Source organism: Copadichromis virginalis, linkage group LG9, assembly GCF_057382275.1.
Source record: "Copadichromis virginalis isolate Kocher_CV1m ecotype Utaka linkage group LG9, C_Virginalis_male_GT1.1, whole genome shotgun sequence".
In the NCBI taxonomy this organism is placed as follows: domain Eukaryota; kingdom Metazoa; phylum Chordata; class Actinopteri; order Cichliformes; family Cichlidae; genus Copadichromis; species Copadichromis virginalis.
Window position 1 is genome coordinate 12397341 of NC_140626.1, and position 20283 is coordinate 12417623.

The 20283-nt window shown below is 42.5% G+C and overlaps 2 protein-coding genes across 6 annotated transcripts; one reads left to right on the forward strand and one right to left on the reverse strand.

Annotated features, from left to right (window-relative positions):
* Positions 1-1036: 1036 nt before the first annotated feature.
* Positions 1037-20280, reverse strand: zfhx2 (zinc finger homeobox 2). 4 transcript variants are annotated; one of them, XM_085467785.1, is made up of 6 exons: positions 20150-20280; positions 17425-17693; positions 9976-10134; positions 7502-7559; positions 2996-7173; positions 1037-2406 (listed from the first exon to the last, which is right to left on the reverse strand). In XM_085467785.1, the coding sequence occupies exons 2-6, from the start codon at positions 17431-17433 to the stop codon at positions 2002-2004; spliced, it is 4809 nt and encodes a 1602-aa protein (XP_085323911.1). In that variant the 5' UTR covers positions 17434-17693; positions 20150-20280; the 3' UTR covers positions 1037-2001. The 4 variants fall into 4 exon arrangements, with proteins under 4 accessions (XP_085323911.1, XP_085323913.1, XP_085323912.1 ...); XM_085467787.1 differs by lacking the exons at positions 17425-17693; positions 20150-20280 and adding an exon at positions 11697-11876 and having other exon boundaries at positions 2996-5082; positions 5239-7173; XM_085467786.1 differs by lacking the exons at positions 17425-17693; positions 20150-20280 and adding an exon at positions 12281-12369.
* Positions 13068-15875, forward strand: thtpa (thiamine triphosphatase). Of its 2 annotated transcripts, none has more exons than XM_085467789.1 (4): positions 13068-13177; positions 14857-14926; positions 15195-15674; positions 15775-15875. In XM_085467789.1, the coding sequence occupies exons 2-4, from the start codon at positions 14857-14859 to the stop codon at positions 15873-15875; spliced, it is 651 nt and encodes a 216-aa protein (XP_085323915.1). In that variant the 5' UTR covers positions 13068-13177. The 2 variants fall into 2 exon arrangements, with proteins under 2 accessions (XP_085323915.1, XP_085323916.1); XM_085467790.1 differs by having other exon boundaries at positions 15198-15674.
* Positions 20281-20283: the final 3 nt, after the last annotated feature.

Here is a 20283-nt window from a genome sequence, read left to right on the forward strand (position 1 = left end):
TTGACCTAAAAAAATCTTTTTAAAAGAATTAAAAATAAAAAATAAAAAAAAAAGAATAAAGATCTGTTATGCCAGATTTGAATTGCTTTTTGTATCATTTGTATAAATATTGAAATGATTACAGAAATTCGTAACTTTGCTGTCTAAAGCCCCTTTCAGTGGTGACGGCATCCGTCGGCTCCTTGTCCGAATCGACATGCAGGTCACCTGTGTGTAAAAGGTAGTGCGCCAGCCTGGTTAACACTCAGGTATCACTTTGAGCGCACACACACACACACACACACACACACACACACACACACACACACAGAGCATGCTGTTGGCAAGTTTTCTACACAGTTTGTAATCTGCTATACATTGAAAATATTCTTCTATGGTGCATTTTCATTAATCCCAAGTCAGAAGGGATGTGTTTCGGAGCCTGTGTAGGAGGGATGGGGAATCATCAGTCTTAGCAGCACCATGCAGCACACAAAAGTGACCTACAAAATGGGGGGTTAGCCATCCTTTTTTAAAGAGACTAGTGAAGCCAGGAATTTTAAGTCTGAAAAGGGCTTTATACATAGTATTCGCAAAAAAACCAAAAAACAAACAAACAAAAAAAAAACCCAACACACACACACACACGGTGAGGAAATCAGCCCAATTTGTCAAATTCAGACTGAATTCTCCAACAGGAATCTCCCGGACTTGGACGTGTATCCCACAGTAGCCGTTTAAAAAAAAAAAAAAAAAATCTTCACCCACCAGTCTGAAGAGCTAAATTCCAAAATGAGACGCACACATTTGGGTAGGAAGTGAAATTTACAGCAAACGTGTGAAAGCATGATAGTTTGTAATTCTACACCTTGGCCAAGAGATTGCTGACAACTTTATAAACATGTGACATTCACAAATATTCTCCCAAAAACAAAAAAACGTTAATGTAAAAGCATTTTGGAATAAAGCTCTTCTTCAATACGCCCAAGTATTATACTCACACCTAAAGCATGTTTCATTTGATTAGGGGAAAAAAAAAAAAAAAAAAAAACAAAACAAAACAAAAACTATTTCACTTTATATTAAGGCATCCAACATGCATCAGCGTATCCTTCCATAAAAGACACCTGCATTCGAATGCTTAAAAACATTTCAAAACAATGTAAAATGTGTCAAAGTGCGGTATGCCAAAGATTCTACTTCCCTCAGCCTCTTTTTGCGCTGCCTATTTGGATTGTCGTGAAACTATGAACATGAATATGGGAACAATTCAACAGCCCTATTCTCTCCAAAGTACCTCCTTTTATATCCCAAAGTAGTGAGTAGACAAAACTCTTCATTTCACCCTTCTGTGGCAATTAAAAAGGGTGGCGGTTAAGACCAGTTCTTTCTCTCCCAATGATTTAGTCCAGTCGTATTTTATCCAAGCAATCTTTGCCCTAAAAGTGAAAGTAGGCGTGAGAAAAACAATTCCACAGGAGCAAAGTGGGAGTTATACATGTCAGCATTTCCATGTTATCCCAAAAAGTGTTTCCCAAAAATCCCCCCATGGCCTCTGCCAAAAAAATAAAGAAAAAAGAAAAAGGAAACACTTGCATCAGTTTTTAGGGTACAACAGCTCAAGCGTGGCAAGCTGAGTGCCTTTACAAATTATAGGAAGGTCATAGAAGTAAGGTAATACATAACCACAGGGTTAGGACCAAAAATGTCTGGATAAAATGAGGATTAAGGGAACTCTGAGGAGGGTGGGGGTGTTATCACTTATCAGACAGCAACTGATTAAGTGACAAGCAGCAAGAAAAGAGTCTGCTGTTGTATTTGATACCAGGTGAGCTCTACAGATAACGGATATCAAGTCAGTGTAGGTTGAGCAAAGGATAGCGGGTGCAAGGGGGGAGCAAACATCAAAAACTAAAGAATATTAGTTTTTGAGGATTAGTGCTCAAATCTGTTTATTAAAATCTGAGGAGCCCAAATGGGTCCAACAATAGTCAGTGTGCAGACCAATCCTGATCTGAGTCTTTAACTGTTGCTGGTGGCCATCGCTGGAGGCAACTCGATTATTATCTCCCCTTCAGAACCACCGCCAGAGCTGGTTACAGTAGTGGAAAGAGCAGCACTGCTGGTTCCGCTCTTGTTGACGAGCGCCGTCGGCTGGCCAAAGTTAGTGGTTCTCAGGGTTGCCAGGTGACGCGGAGAGAAGACGTGGGCCCTTGCTGCAGCCCGGGATTCAAATGAGACGTTGCAAGCATCACAGCGCCCCGTCAGGGTCTCCTTTGGCACCGGCTGACCGGGCACTGGGGAAGCTGGAGGTTCGGTAACCATTAGCTGAACAGGCTTGGGCAGGATGGGTCGATTGGCCTTGAGAGCGCTGTACTGCAGGTAGCTTCCTGAGCTCATGTCTACCTTCCCGCCTGAAAGAGGAGACTGAGAATCCCACATTGGAGTGTGGAGATGCAAACAGAGAAGGAAAGGAGGTATGTTTAATGTTCAGAGTTTTAAAATGAACAAAGCAAAATTTAGGCTGTCTGGATATTTGCTGAGGACAAGTTATCAAGTTTCCTTACATTTGAGCAATATTACCGAACTCAACCATATCAGCAACCTTATGTGTATAAAGTGGTAATCCCAAAAGACAAGAGTCAAGCAAGCTTGTCATTAAAGTAGTGAAAGCTAGTGAGGGAATTTGGAGCTTTTATTTGTCAGATATTTTTAAGTAGGATTACTGAAATACATGCCCATTGCTTTACTTTATCCATTTATGTCTCAACTGATTTTCCAGGGTAGAAATGGTTGAATGTAATACTCCAACACCACCTCTAAAACCGCACAGCAGACCGAAATAAAACTCTGATTCAACATATTTTTAAAGAAAAGCATGTGTTCCTACTCTCTGCATTACATTTGCAAATATAAACAGTAAGTTTGTATTTTTAACGATGTATCAATAAAAAAAGAGGGAAAAAAGTTGTTTGTTTTTTTAATGTCATTCTCATAGAAAAACTTGTCAGCTTACCATTTTCTCCTGCTGCAGCCTCCAGCGCTTCTCCTTCGCTCTTGTGTTTTGGAACCAAATCTGCACCACCTTGAGCGGCAGGTTGAGCTCAGTGCCAATTGCCTCGCACTCCATGGCGTTGGGATGGGCACAGGTCTCGTAACATGACTGCAGAATGGACAGTTGTAGGCAGGACAAATGAGTGCGTGGTCTACGGCTGGATGAGTGGGGCAGAAAGCTGCTTTCTGTTGGGCTTGATTTAGCTACACATGGGGTGGAAGGGCTGGCCACTTTGGCAGAACTAGGGGTGTTAGGGCTGACTGGTGCAATGCTGGGGGTGGGAGGAGGGGGGATGGTACGAGGAGCTGTGTGCGTAGGAAGAGCCAGTTGTTCTCTTGATAGAGTGTTGATCTTAATGGGGACTTTGGAAGTCCAGTAGTTCAGCCCATTCTGTTTTTGTGGCACCATTGCTGTGGCTGAAGGCCTGTTGTTGATGGGAGTTGTGGGGAGCTTCGGCACCATGCGGTTAGTGGTTCCTGGTCCAAGACCAATCTCATTTTCGTTATCCCGCTCCTCATCGGTCTTTTCTTCCTCACTCTCGTCTTCTAGCTTTCGTTTCTGGGCTGGTCGTGGGGCAATTGGAATCAAATCCTTGGGTGGCACCAAGAGGACAGGGGTATTTGCTTTGGGTGCAACTTTAACCATGGTGATGTTGCTGGTGGTTTCGAGCGTGGTCTTTGGCACTGCGGAAGCACTGCTGCTCACAGGAGATGCTGTGGTGGAAGAAACGATCTCCTTCGGCTTTATAGGAACGGGGGATATTTTTTTCATCACAACTGGCGCTTGTTTGGCCAGTTCATTTACAGGCTCCCTCTCTGTCTTGATGAGGGTGCGAACAATCGGAGTAGTTGTAATTCCCCCGGTATTGTTTGTAGCAGGCTTGTTAGTGAATATGGGTTTGGAAAGAGGCCAAGTAAATTTGATGAGAGGTTTGCCAACTGCCGCCAAGGTCCCGTCGCCGATGAATCTGACCTCGCCTTTTCTTTCCCTTGCCCTCATGTTCTGGAACCAAATCTGAACCACCTTCTTTGGAAGGTGAACCCACTCTGAGATCTGTTCAAACTCATGTTTCCCAGGATTTGGGTCTTTGAAATAGCAGCCATACAGAATATCAAGTTGTTCTGCTTGTATGATGGTCCTTGAACGACGCATATCCCGGTACCTTTTTCCTTTGGACTTCCTCTGCTCCTGTTCTTGCTCCCTCTCCTTTTCTCGGTCCCTTTCCAATAGTGTGGTGTTCATTTTTTCTCCAGGCCTCATATAAATGCTAGACTTGGTCACATTACTGCAGTTGACCATGTTTGTAACATTGTTAGAAGAGGGCATGGCAGTAAGAGATTCCGGCTTAACCTGGACGACTACCAGACCTTTGGATGTGGGCCTCAGGCCAAGTCCGTCCAGCAACTGTCCCTTCTGTGCTGCAATTGTATCAGCCAGAGATGAGGACAGAGCAGACTTTGAGCTGTTTTTGCCCATGCTGAGATCAAGAGCTGACTCACAGTCGTCACCATTGGACAGGTAGTGGGAAGTTTGGTTTTGTGAGAAGAGAGATTGCGAGAGAAGAGAGTTGGAGAAGCGTGTGATGGTTGGTGGGTTGGGAAAGATGGGGACTTTGCTTCCATCCCCAACCACCGAAGGAGTAAGGGAGAGAACATAGGGGCTAAGAAATGGAGTAGAAAAGGGAGTGAATGACAAGGGAAGTGAGTGGAGAGCACCAGTTGGGATTTCAGAGGGATCTGCTGCATTGGACTGTGAGCTTGGAGGATCACCTTGGGCCTCCAACTCTAGATCTACATCTGGGTCTTGCCTTTCCTTTTTTAGCTCCAGATCATGTTCAAACTTCTCTCTCTGTTTTTTTCTCTTGGCCCCTTGACTACCTCCGCCATCCTCATCTTCGTATTCATCCTCTGCATCGGAAAGAAACACAGTCGTGGAGCGCAATACCTTTCCTCCAACTGAACCCTTATCGCCGTGGACCTCCCGCTGTGCTTCGTCTTTAGCAGGGCTTTCAGGATCATCTCTTAAAGACCCATTCTGACTTTCCTCATCTGAAACAATGACAGAAGTGTAGACCTCATTCTCTGAATCCGATGTGAGACAGGAATCTCCCTGACCCTCCCTTCCCAACTCCCTGTGTTTGCGTTTCCCTCTTGTACTAGACAAATCCATGGCCTGATTACTAAATGGTTCAGCATCATCCTCACCTTCTGCTATTATGAGTGAGCTTTCCTCGTCATCATAGTCATTATCAGAACTCTGACAATTTCTTGTAACACCGGTCAGCTGTTCCAACTCTGTCGCCCTCTGTCTTTGTTTTGTGTGTCTAGCTTGGGTCAGCCACCTTCGAACCTCTTCTTCAGAAAGACCCACCTCTCGGCCCAGCGCTTCACAGTCCTCATGGGGAGGACTTGCAGCATCAGCCTCACTACGTGACTCAAAGAAGGCCCAGAGAACCTCTGACTGGAACTCTGAAAGCACTGGAAGGTCTGGATAAATGGAATCCACTGTATTACAATGAAGACGATTTTGGCTGTTAGTTAAGGCACTGGTACTTGAGCTGGATTTTGGAGTGCCAAGAGAGCCACATGGGCTTGTGCCTGATTGGGATTTTTGAGGAGTAGAATCAGGACTAAGGGTAAGGTTTAAATTTACAGGACTGAGGCTCGAGTTGCTGGGCACAGATGCAGAAGGGGAGAGGTTGTTATTGCGGAGGCTCTTCTCTGTGCCCGCTGGGGAGAGATTCAGGCTAGCTGCTTTATCACCTTCCAGGTCCAACTGATTTGTTGAGCAATCTCCATCTGTTGTGCTGTCTTCATGTGCCTTCCCATTGTTTTCATTATTCTCAACCTTTATGTTACTTTCTATATCAGAACACTGTGAAACGTCTGTACTGTTCTCCTCCTTATGTTTCTGGGCAGTACGGTTATGCTCATCTTTGACCTGATCAGAGATCTTTTCTTCAACAGTCTCATTTCTAGCCTCACTTTTTTGTTCTCTCTCACTCTTTAAAGTCTGTTTTTGCTCTTCCCCACAGAGCTGTATGTTTGTTGGAACTCCTGCAGAGGGCCACTGGTTCTGTAAGCTGTTAAGTCTTTGGGTTAGAAGGGCTTGCTGGGCTGTGCTGAGACCTACGAGTGGCACGCACTGGGTAAGGAGCTGGCCCTGCTGGTTCTCTTGGTGCTGCTGGGTTTGGGCTTGGAGCCCATTTAAGATCAAGGGCATGACCATTTGAGGCTGAGGCACAAGCTGAGGTGCAGCGGCACCAGGAGCAGCACTAGCTGCAAACAGGGAGGGGAGGAGGGAGTGTGACAGTGTGTTGGGACTGGAAGTGAGGAGGGTGAGAAAGGCCGAGACCGCCTGAGCTGAGGCCACAGGGGAAGTGAGGAGGGAGGGAGCCACTTGTGAAGTTGGAATCTGCTCGCCTTCTTTCGCAGCAGTCACCATCAACGTCCCAGGAGCAGCACAGTTGGTGGAGGTAGCTGACTGACTGCTTCCACTTTCCGACGTGGTAACTACTGGGTTGGCAGCGCTGCCTCTCAAACCAGCAGCAGCCACTGCGCTGTTTGCAGCATGTGCAGCAATTCCAGCATTTCTGCTGCGGGTCTGGTGCAAGACAGATTTCATATGGCTCTCAAGGGTGATGGCATGATTGTAGGAGACTCGACATACAGAACACTGGTAGGGTTTGTTTGATATATATGGCCGAGACAGGATTGGAACTGAAGGAGTTTGGGGACTACTTTCTGCACCTTGTTTTCCAGAGCCTGTTGTCATTCTCTGAATGTGGGATGCAGAGTTGTAATGAACACTCAAGGCAGTTCTGCTGGGAAAACTTTCCAAGCAGGCATTACATTTGAATGAACGGGTGTTATTTTCAGCTGGCACACAGTTTTTACCAACTGACTTTTCACTAGCGTCTGGGATTTCTGTGTTTTCAGTTGCATTTTGCTGTTTGGCTCCTGTAAGTGGATTTCCCTCCTCTTCTGGCTCGGCTTCAGCTTCACCTCCCTCCTGTTCCATTATTCTCTCTTCCTCCATCTCTTTGTCTCCAAGCGTCTGGGTAGCGTCTGAACTCTTGATAGATTTGCAGGGGTCTGAAGTGATGTCTTCAGCAGGCTTCAGTTGTGAAGACTCAGCATCTGATAAGATAAATACACAATGAACAATCGAAATCAAATCAGTGGTGTAGTAAACAATAAATGTACATTTACATACGGCATGTAATTTGTATAAGTGAGAGGATTTTCCACTCCAAAAGCATGCTCTAACCTTACTCTTCGAGCCTCCTTTTGTCTTTACATAGTTTTAAAATAGATTATCACCATCAATCAGTAAAGGTCAACCAAGTTAAAGTTGTTGAGATATCCAATTAGTGCGGTTACGACAACAACGGGCATGTGTTATTATCCTTTCAATTTTATAGTTTACTTCTCATGTGTTAATTACAAAAACAAGCATCACTCTCACCTGAGGACTTGTGAGCGCCTTTGTCCTCGTCTACACGGGCAGCCCGTTTTAGAACAGCCTGATAACAGAAAAGGAGAGAGTCAGCAAAATTTCCATAGCAAACTTGACTGCGGAATGGCTCTTTCGAGATGAGCTGAATGCTATAATGTAGCTTCTGTGAAGCACAACATTTGGGTGTGACTCATTGATGTGTGGTTATATTACACATAGCGAGCCTGCCTTTAATTTGCAAATTACCCTTCAGGCATAAATTAAGTAGTCTTTGATCAATTGAGCCACCAGTAAAATTCCCTTCATTTCTTAACATTATACACAACTAAACCATCGTGGTTCTTTACAGACTGTTCACAGAGATGCTTACTTTTTCAAATGTGATGGCTACTTAAATACTTTCAAAGTGACATACTCGGTAACAGGCTAAGCCAAACAATGAGATGTTCAAACTATTTAAACAACGATCACAGTCCTGACTACACAAAGGGGATATGCACAAACAAGTCATGAAAACAGAAATTACTTCAATCACATTTTAAACTACTATTAATTACAGTAGTGTGCAAAAGTCTTGCGCTAACACAGATGAAAATATCAGTTTAAAGCAAGTTTACACAATTCTAAAAAGTTTTAAAATCAATATTTGGTATGACCACTTTTAACCAGTAACACAGCCTGAACCCTTATCATTGCTTTAAGTAGTATTAAGAAATAGTTCTCCAGGCATCTCGAAAGACATTCAAAGCATTTCTTTGGATGTTGTCTGACTTTTTTTTTCCTGTTATCTACCAAGATGATCCCACACAGCTTCAATAATGTTGAGGTCCGGGCTCTGGGGAGGCCAGTCCATGACTGAATGTTTCTTTGTGTTCTTCTATCCAAATATTACTTCACCGGCAGTGTGTTTGGGATTACTGTCATGCAGCAAAAATTAACCGCTTCTTAAAATATATTGCATGGTTGCTTTTCATAATTCATCATTTTCACAAGATCCCCAACACCAATGACTGAAATGCAGCTCCAAACAATGACAGGGCCTCCACTGTGTTTTAAGGATGATCACTGTTGTACTGTCCTAGCCTCCTCTATAAAATACTGATAATAATTTCAGTGAAAAAAAAAAAAAAAAAAAAAAAAGTGGATTCTTCATTCCTTAAGATCTGTTGACACAGATTTACAGTCTATTTGTGTACTTTGTCATACCTCAGCTTTTTCTCTCAGTTTCCTTTACTCAATGATTTTTTTTGACAGACACCCTTCCACTGAGACCATTTCAGATGAGGCTTCAGTGATGGATCAACTGAAGGGCCAGATGCACCTCTCAGGTTCTGTGTCAGGTCTTTACTAGATTGTCCCGCCAATTTCCTAAGGACATGACTTTCAGATGCTATTCATCATAGTTTTAGAAGGCTACCACTTCTTTTGTCCTCCACTTGTCCAGTTTACTCAATTTTTTAAGGGCACACTGCACACCATGCCATGAAGGGCTCACCCTATCGGTGAAAAATAAATAAATAAAGCTGGTTCCTGTTATCTTTGATCTTGGACATTTTTAAATAGTCACCTAAAGAAATGAGAACAAGTGTGTTTTTGTGACAAGCTGCTAGTAACAAAGTGTCTAAAAATACATTTTAAAAATGGTTCTTAGTCAAGTTCTCCGTTGTGTAGACAACATTCAACACAGTTTCATCCCTTCAGTTAGGTGCTATAACAAACAAACAAAACATTTGTTTGTCCATGTACTGACCATTTCCTCTGAAAATGGTCAGTACATGGACTAAAGAAAAGGCGAGTAAAAAAAAAAAAAAAAATTAGCCAATGCGGTACTGCATATACTACTGAGATCTATGTATCACCAATGGTTGTATAGAAATACATTTTTCCTCTTGATTTTAAGTAAACGGTATTACAAATTAAGAATTTAACTGGCTTAGTTGTGTTTTCCATTGCTTAACAATGCCAATTTTCTAATGCATTTCATACTATGCCAGCTACAACAGAGAGGAAACTACAATACCTCAGCACTAAACACTGGCGCACTGGTTTTATTTTAACAGTAGATTACAGTCTATCTCTGACCACTGTTCCTCTTTGACAATGTATTTTTCCTGTTTTGCATTCATCACCATGACTTCTGATACTTCTGTGCTTGCCTCGTCACTTAATTAATCATGCATTTGTTACCCCAGCATTTATAGCATCGACACTAAGGCTTGTGTAACTTTCCTGCCTCAAAGGCAACTATTAAGTTGGATAAGCATCACAGGAAAAAATTTTTTAAGAAGTTGTGAATTTGATTTAAGTTATTATGTCTAATCCCTGTATAACAGCCAGGAAGAAGTGAGATCATTAAACATTATGCACGTAACTGATATATTACCCAATATAATCAGGCTGTATAACAAGAGGAAGGAGGGGGGAAAAACATGAACTCAGCCATAATTTGACATACTTTGGCCATAATGCCATGCCACACTTACAATATCCAGCAACCTGTCGACACACGATGAAAGCACGCTGTGTTGTTGGGTGAGATGTAGAGATAGGGAAGATCTGTCTGATTGCCCTTTTTGGCACAGGGGGCACAACCACTCTGCCACCCCATTCCTTTCACTGCACACCGCCTCTCCAGACTCCTCCTAACAAACACAAATAGACGTTTGAGAATCCTGCCCTTCAGGAGTGGTTTCTTTGCGAAAAAGAAAAACAAAGCAAAACAAAACAAAAATAAATGATGCATAAAGTATTTCATAGAAAAAGAAAGAAATTAAGATGTGATGCAATAACTGCAGTTTATGAAAGGGACTGACCAAGCTCAAGGAGGGAGTTAGACACAGACCAAGACAAACTGTTACTGGATGAATATCCACGTCAATAAATCTAATCACAAATAAGTACCTCAGTGTCACAAGAGTTGCACTTCTAACTTTCTAAAGAGATTGCTATTATTTGTCCACAACGACCAATTACACATCAACTCAAACTGTTTAAGTGGCAGCTTTGTAATGTAAATGAGTACACCTCACACTCGTAGATGAATTTACAAGGCACTGATGCGAACTCAAAGTTGCTCCTGGATACAAGATCGACTTAATAAACATATCTTTGTTGCCATTCTGACAATAAATCCGTACATACAATACCGAAATAAATGCAGAATAACCAGAGGAGCACACTCGATGCAAATCATAATATGCACTGCCCGAATTTACAAGTACACTGTCTCTCAGATCACAAATATCCCCACTGGTTTTGACTAATACGAGGAACATGTGCCCAGCATACTGCATATATTCTGATACCACACTGTACTCGCTCACCGTGCAGGATTAAAAAAAATAAATGAAATACTCGGGCTCCCATACAGTCTTAAGGAAACCAAACAAACCGCTGGTAGTGTGAATATTACCACAGAGCTTTCATGTATACTTCGGCTAAAATTCACAATCAAAGGTGCAGCGGAAAAACACGGGAATTCGTGCCCATGAGGAGAAATACCAACACAGCTCCCATCCTCACTTCCTCGTCATGCCAATTAGCAAGCTAGCAGGGTTATATGACCAGATAATATTTCGACGAGTCTACATCTGCAGAGTGTATCGCGTTTAATAGCTCCTAGTCACGAGTTTAATCATCAAAAGCAGAAGACCTACCTAAACTGGCATCTTCTTGGCCGTAGTTGGCTAATTAACGAGCAGCCTAATTAGCTATGCCGAGCAGAGACGAATCAATTAGCTAGCAAGCTAGGCGCTGTGAAGCCCCCCCTGTAACGTCGCATTACAGTGGTGTTTCTGGAAACGCTGGCTGCCAGTTAGTTTACTGAAAATAAAAACCTGCAGTCACAGCCACACTTCTCCGAAACTGTAAAAGACAAGGCAGGCGTCCGCGTAATCTCGCTCCTGGCTCTCTCGGTTAAGGCTGAGCGATGATTAAATTAATAAACAAAAAGGAGGGGGTGGGGGGCTGTGCTATTAACAGTCGTGTCACTTTGCTAGCTAGCCTGTTAGCAGGCAGAGATAATTAACCGCTCCTCAAACTGTCTCCCAACTGGCCGCTCTACACTCCCTACAAAACTCTGCCTCGGCCAGGTGGGGAAACTGCAGCTTCAATAACCGAGCGAGTTTACCCAGGATAGACGATAGACTCATAGGCTTCATATTAAAATAAAAAACAAAACCTCGGCCTCGAGTTATTTCCTTACCCCTCTGATTATAGGCTGCCAGTCGGGCATCTAGTGTTGCACTGCCCGCCGCCTGCTGCTCAACAGCGCAAATTGAGGCCTAGCCGGACTAAAGCCATTTAATTAATGAACGTGGGCTCCGCTTACAGATGTGTTAGAAGCACTCGCACCCCCTCCTCCCTCGCCGCCCAGCAAGACCCCCTTTTTGGACGCGTCCTAGCGCTCAAATCCATACCTTAAACACTCACGGTGCAACACATGGCCATTTAAACTAGCGTTTTAAGAGCTTCGAGCCGTAATTGGCGAAAGAATTAGACACCGAAAAGCGAGTTAAAAAAGCAGAGTACGTGCGCGGCGGTCGCCTCGACGATGGGGGTGGTGTAGGGAGAGCCAGGCAAAAGAGAGAGACGAGAGGCGAGAGAAAAAAGTTTGGGATTTAATGTTGGATTTCTATGAGGGATCGGATTAGTATGGGGCACGATCCGTCGTTTGCTCGATCCTGTAGCAGTCGCAGGCCACTCTCCCCGCTCAAATCGGCACAATTAACCGATCGCGAATGGCGTTTAATTAAGTTCGGAGCAATTAGCTAATGCGTTTTTTTTTACCTGCATGGTCGCCACTCCAGCACACGCACGCACACACACACACGCTTCCTCTGTGGCTCCTCAGAAGTGAAAAGTTTTCTTGCCTGCCCTCCCTCCCTCTCTCTCTTTCTCTCTCTCTCTCTCTCTCTCTCCTGTTCTCCCCCTCCCTTCATTCGCCCTATCCCTCTCTCCTTCCCCTCTTCCCTCTAGTAAACAGACCACAGCTCCCCCCGAGGCTGATTGCTGACATTCAGAGGGGACAGACACGGCAATCAAATCCCTTATGTAACCCCGCAGATATTACAGATAATTAATGTATGTTGAAACACTGATCGCTTATTATTGGGTAATAGAATTAATTAAGACAAAGAGAAAAAGGGGGAAATGGAGGATGAATGATATATTCATTTAGAGAGGTGGTGGGGGGAGAAAGAAATATCTTAATGCTCAAATTACACGGAATGCCCCTTAAATGCGAGAGCTCTTCCTCATTTTCACATTAAAAGGTGAATAATAAATGAGTCCCCATTCTGCCAACTTAGATTGTCACAAAGAGTGTGACGACTTAATTAAAGCTGAATAATGGAGATGTGACCGCGGAGCTTCCCTTCGCCGGCCTCCTCACACCCTCCTCCGCACGAATTCTGACATGTTTTCACTCAAACTATAGGTGTGGCGCACATCAACAGCCGACTATGTGGGATAAATATTTATGAAGCGGAGCGGATTAAAACTGCACCATCTGTATGTCCCCTGCGTTTCTGGGACAGGAAGTGATTTTCCTGAATATACCAATAGGTGTCCTTAATTGCGCCTGTGCGAAATCAAACGTTGCTGACGTGTAGAGGTCGCACGGATTGAGCTTTTTCTCTGATTTCAAAGCCGAATTGTTTGGAGTGAAGGAGCTGATGCGTGAAGGTGTGTGACGGTACACTTGGTGTTTTTTTTGGAGACTCTGTGGTTCATATTGTTGATTTTGACATGTAGCTCCCGCACGATTCCACAGCAGCTGCACCGCCTGGGCTGAACGGCTCGAGTGTGATAATTAGACCGGTGTAACTTACTAATGGAGATACGTTTTTTGTTATTTTGTAACATACATAGGTTACATTATAACATTTAAGGACAGTCAATAGTAACTGGGGTGGCTGTTTAAGTGGAAGAAAGTTAGCATATCATTAGCAATAGCACAATGTAAACAACCTTTTACGAGGAAAGACATTTATGTATATAACCTAATTTTAGTCAAAATATAGAAAACTAAAGGTTATATAATTTTCTTAATATTATTATATTAGTATAACTGTATTATTACTGATGCTTGTACTGTATTTCAGTGTAGAGCAGGTTAAATTACAGGCTGAATTTTGGCAGTACTTGCCAGCCACTTAGGTATACCTTGCTAGTACTGGATTGGATTTTTTACATTTAGAGCTGCCTTAATTCTTCATGGCATACATTCAATAAGCTGTGGAAACATTCCTAAGAGATTTTGCTCCACATAGACATGAAAGCATCACACAGTTACTGCCGTTTTGTCCAGCTGCACTTGCGTTCCCCCACATCCCAAAGGTGCTCTGCTGTATTGAGATCTGGTGAGGGCATTTGAGTACAGTAAACTCACTTTTATTAAGAAAAACAAAAAATAACACTTGCTAGCTCGTTGTTCACGCTAAATTCTGACCCCACCATCGAGCAATGGAGGGCCATCAAATTAGTTAACATTTTTCCCGTAGTACTCAGGTAGGCTGTGGTGTTTAAGCCATGTTCAGTTGCTACTAAGAGGTTCAAAATGTGGCAACAAAATGTTCCCTTCACCATTACACTGCCAGCAGCAGCCTGAACTGTTAATATAAAGCAGGATGGATCCATGCTTTCTTGTTTACACTAGTTTCTGACCCTACCATCATGATGTCACAGCAAAAATCGAGGCTCATCAGACAAGGCAATGTTTTTCTAGTCCTGTTCTTAGCTTGCTGTAGCCTGTCTGCTTCAAGGTTTGACTTGTTGTGCATTCAGAGATGCTCTTGTGCATACCTTGGTTGTAGCAAGTAGTTCTTTGACTTTTTCCTTCCTATTAGCTCAAAGCAGTCTAGCGATTCTCCTCTGACCTCTGGCATCACCAAGGTGTTTTCACCCAGTGAACTACTTCCCTCTGGATGTTTTCTCTTTCTCAGAAGGTTTTTTTTTGGAAACCCTAGAGATGGTTTTGTGTGAAAATCCCAGCAGATCATCACTTTCTGAAATACTCAAAGCAGCCTGTTGGCTAATTAACAATCTTGTCACATTCAAATTCACTTTAGTCACCTTCCTTCCCGTCTGTTGCTCTGTTTGAACCCCCAACAGGTCATCTTCACCACCACTCATCAGCAGTGGTGTTACAGCAACATAACAAAACATTTCCCATAACACAGTCAGTCTGTGCTTTCTGCCCACCAATGAGAGCATTAACTCATCATATACAACATACACCATTCTATTTATATCACTCCTACAGTGACTTTAAAGTAGACGTGGGCGTATTTGCAGTGCATTACACTATCACTTTGGATCTCACCATGTTTTCTTTCTTGTTTTTCTTGTTTGTTTTCTTTTAGATGAGTGTTGAAGTGGAAAGGAAATTTTTATGCAATGCCGACACCCTGAAAAAACTGGAGGAGATCGGGGGTATGTGTTTAATTTGTCCGCCACACATTTACACATGAATCCAGTCAGATCGGAGGCATTTATCTGACGCTCTGATCCACGACGAATTATAAACGGCCACTGAAAGGCTTTTCCAGCATTTAATGGCACTAATTCCTGTGGTTGTTGTCTAACTGTAGTGACACTGGCCATCTGTCTTTGGTTAATGATGAAGTTTAATTATCTGTATCAGCCTTTTTACATTTTATTTATTAAATTATCTATTTTAAAAAATCCCTTTTTCCATCAGCAGTTTGCGTTGGCCAACAGCAGATTCACGACCAGTATTTCGATACTCCTGAGTTTCACCTGACTTTGAGGGACATGTGGCTGCGTAAACGTAAAGGATGCTGGGAGCTCAAGTGCCCGACAGCAGAAGCGCAGAGCGGGAAGCAGGGTGAAGCAGCAGCATCGCTGTGCACCCGTTACAAGGAGATAACCAGCCTGCCTGAAATTCACCTGAGAGTCAAAGAGGTCATAAAACAGGACAGAGAGTCAGAGGCGGGCTTCTCACAGGAAGATGAGTCGTGGCTGAGCAAACTGGACCTGGTGTGCTTTGCAGAGTTTACAACAGCACGGTGCTCGTTTACTTTAAAGGAGGAGGGCGTGCAGATCGATCTGGACCAGGCTGACTTTGGCTATCATGTGGGGGAGATAGAAGTCCTCATATCAGAGGGAGGAGATGAGCAGGCTGCACTGGAGAAGATCAGAAAAACGGCAGAAAAGCTGGGTATACGCTCTCAAACATTTAACACATCCACTGCCTTATACTGTGTATTATTAAGCGTACCTGTGAAGTAGTGAAGACTTTTTTCTCTTCTTTTTCACAGGGCTTACTGGAGATCAGCGAGTTAAAGGAAAAATGGATGTTTACCTCAAAAGAAATCACCCTGAGCACTATGCAAAACTGCTTAGTGAACACATCCTGTAAGAGATCATACTGCATCTGTACAAATATGGGAACAAAAAAAGGTCTTATTTACTATAAAAGGTAATATTCTGTAATAAAGTATAGATTTATAAACTCAATTGCTACGTGAACTTTTTGTATGTGAGGTTATGTTTTAGGGGGTTTGGGGATGGGTTTGGGCATTCGATCAGAGTTTATATTAATTTATCGCTAATGATGACAATGTTTTCTTACCGAGAGTAAAGATGTGTACTCACAAAGAGGAGGAACTGGTTTGTGACATGTGGCAGAGGATCTTCTGATTGCTCGGCACACATTTATAGAGTGATGAAACCGTCCCATTGTCTTTTCAAAGAAACTTTCTTCACAGTATTTAAATCTGAATGTCTCACTAAAAACATTTGCACTTGAATGTTCTAGCGTTCAGAATTTGACTTGTTATATGTAGATACATATCTTTTGACGTATGCCATGCTTTGCAAGCAGTCACCTTTACGAGAGACTGTTTTTGGAGGCACTAATTAGTTTGTCATGTCCACGTCGTTATTAAGTAACTATTAAGTAATTACACAATGATAAATGAATACCTACAGTTGGTTGTGTGTATGTGGGCGGAGGGTGCAGCTATGTTTGTATTCCTGTCTGTATGAGAACATTTAGTGACATTAATCCATTGTCCATCCTCTTAATCCTAAAGGCCAAACCCTACCCAAATCCTAGTTTTAACCCTTAAAACCCAAATTATAACCCCAACAAAACAAAAGCCTCCTGTGCACAGCCACATCTCAAACAGGCACAATCACACACATTTAGTGAGTGTATCCTTGTAGCTGCACTCCTTCCAAAACAGTAACTTCCCTGCATGTTGCACGTTCAGGTCACACCTGTAAGTTGGAGCTATGGATAAATAGGGTCCAAATAGCCTGTTTTAGATCCAATTTAAGACCCAGGAAGCACAGAACAGGTTGCAAAGAACAGAGTGAGGACTGCAACCTTTCAACTAAACAAAAACATGTTCTGCTACTTAAGTCAAAATAGCTATTGCGCAGCATCTTGATTGTCCCAGAAATATTTCCTCCTTCAACCTATTGTTTACATTTACAGTTACATGCATTGTTAGAGTTATTATCATCTTAAATCTGATCATGAGAAAATGTTTGCCTGCTTCAGAGACACACAAGGGGCTGCACTGAGCGTGTTGTTCACGGTGAGAAAAAAAAGTGCTCCAGTGATGTCATTAAAAAGCTTCCCGCCTCATGACTATCTGTTTGTTTTCTTCAAAAAGATTTCTTTGTTATGATGTGTACCAGAGATTAGATAGAAATCAGTCAGTTCAGTGATGGTTACAGAAAAAGGAGGGGAAACACACAGTTAGAGGACAAACTGTGACTTTAAGTTTGGCTCTTTAAGCTCCATCACTTCTGTCTGTTAACGACAACATTTCTAATAGTCCTGTGCAATATCTACTTAATGGTGATATATTCATTAGCAAGAGGAAAACACTGTATATTTTAAGCTACAAAGAAAAATTCATGTTCTTGCACGTCAGCTTGTATCAATGATAAATTACCAGAGTCATCCATGGATAATCCTCTTTCGTTTTGGGTCATGTCCAGTCAGGTGGATGCAATGGAGGAGGATTCTCAGAGGTGTAGACTGGTTCTCCTGCACCTGTTGTAGGCAGATCCACCTGGACACCTGGAATTCACACCACACACACCATGGCTTCTGCTGTGCACAGACAGCTGGTCTTGTTCACAGGAAGACTGCACAGGAGGCCAACTTCATGCAGGAGTTGTTACACAGGCAGTCCTGTGTCATGCAGAATGTAGATGATCCCTTAATTTAAAAAGAAAACAACCCATCATCATCTACCAATCAGACATGCAGTGGATCGATTCCCAGCTAAAAAAGTATCCTTGAGCAAGTACTAGCCCTTTGAGTTTCCCCTGATTCATCCATCAGAGTGTGAGTGTGTGAAAATGTTAGCTAAAGGTGTGTAGGTATAGATGAAAGCACTGCATGACGCTGTATGTGACTGGGTGAATTAGATTTATTATACAAAGCACTTTGAGTGCTCAAACTGAGTAGAAAGTTGCTGTATAAGCACCAGTCCTGTTATCAGGGGCGGATCTAGGGGGAGGGGCTTTGTTTTCTTAGAAGAGATAACGATATAATAATTAGTTATTATACCTCTGTACCATTTACAGAGGTATGTGCTACCCTGTGTAGATCTCTTGCTCCTCCTTTGTTCTCACATGTAAAATTTTCTAGATCAGTCACTGCCTGTTACCACTTACAGTTTCCATGTACAGTGATCACAACAGAAGTCTGAATGTTTCAAACTGCAACAACACTTATTTAATGGACACCACGGCCCATAAGTCAGGAGGTCATACTTGTAGCAAAGGAAACACAGAGTAAACCTAAGGCAGTCTGCATACGCTTACAATGTGATAGATGTTGGAGCAGAAATTTATTAGCCATACATCAAAACCAAGAGTAAATTCTGCTGAGGTTGTTTGCATTTTATATCTGGTGAAAAAATATGAGTGGTTCACTCCTATAGGCAGTTTAGAGTCACCAATCATCATTTAAAACAATAACTCTTAAAGCAGTGATTATTAAATAATGGATGATTCCTAACAATATTATAGCCTGTATCCGAGGCTGTTTTGTGCCTATAAATGTCCCTCCTCAGATATAACTTGCATGATATCCACTGGTGTTTGGTAAATAATAAAATAAATGTACTGTAAAACATGTAACACATGAAATGAGTCCGTTTTCAGCCCATGGCCCATCTGTAAGTGAGAGGCCCTGGATTAGTGGTTCAGCTGTTGGTATGTTGTTTGAATCTTCCTGTACGCTGTCAGCAAATTGTTTAGCAATAAAGAGCTTGCAGACATGTCATGAATTCAGAAGTCACATGTTGTGGGCTTTGATGACTCAGACCTTCTTCTCTTCATATTCACACATTATTTGTTGTGACACCCTCTGGAACACATTCCAAAATGTAGATTTTAGAGGCTAAGGTAGTTCGGTTAGTTGAGCCCCACGTCCACACAGTGGCCCTGGCAGCCAAATCCTGGGGGACTGGTAGACTGTTTTGTAGGACCTAAATAACGCAGGTGTCAAAAAATAGACGGGTTATTAAATTATAGGACCCCCGCCCTTCGGGAATAGATGACAAACACCTTCTTTACCATGAGCAACCTCAGACTTGATTCATTACGTTGAGGTGACACAGGAATGAGCAGTACAGTCGTTCACAATAAATAAAATAGATTGCTTAGTGGCACTTTAAGTTGCTTAGCTTGACATGTTATCATTTTTAGTTTCCTTCCACTTTACTCTGTGTGCTGTTTTCATTTTAGTTTGAAGAGAAGAAGGTCCCCCCCCCCCCCACCACCACCACCACCACCAGACACACACACCCAAAAAATAAATACATAATAATATGAAAAACTAAATTTACTAGCCAGAAGAGTCCAAGTCCATTCATTACGAGCGCCTTCAGTGTACGACTACAGTCTAATGTTTATCGTTATGTTAAAGTTATGTGAAGCCTATATGGGCTGTACATGCTCTGGACATATAAATATACGACATACATTACGAAATATTCTAATTATATATTATATATAGTCTAATTATATTATATAATCCATATAGATTATATTTATTATATTTCTTTCACAAAATAAAATAATAAAATTATAAAATAATATATTTGAGTAAAAATTCCTGTAGATGGCCAAAAAAAAGCCCCCCAAAAAACATCTGGTTTATCTTCTACTCTAAACTTTATTTAAACCTGTCAATAAATATTTTTATTTTTTTAATAGCTTCACGGTAAACTGTTGCTGGCAGCTGGTCACGTGACGTTGAAAGGGCAAGCGGGGGGGCACGCGCAGGGTTTTTTCATACTTTTGTAAACAACATGGCGATTCACGGACCTGCTCTGCTAGCAGACTGATCAAACACCGTGTTCTCAGACCTCCGGCTCTCTAGCTTTGTGAGGGGTTTCTGTTAGACGGTGCGGAAGTTGCACACCGAGCACACGGTCCAGTACGCGGAGAAACGACAAAGAGGTGGACCGACGAGCTGTCAAGAAGATCGTTTGACAGTCCAACGGTAGCCAAATGTTATCGTTAGCATTATCAGCTAGCTCGAACTAAATCTTCCCCAAGCATTTTAAACACGACGAGCTAATGTGCAATACACGGATGGTTAGTTTGTATTGAAGGAGTGGAGAGGTTTGCGCCAGTAACTTTAGCTGTTATAGGGCTTACGCCGTATCCAGGAAACATTATTTCCTAGCTGCTGTGCTTCTCGTCCCTCTCCAAGGTGTCTGGGATCACGTGACGTTGTCAGGTAACCCTGAAATTGTTGTTACACGTCTCGTTATTCTCTCTGGTAGGCCATC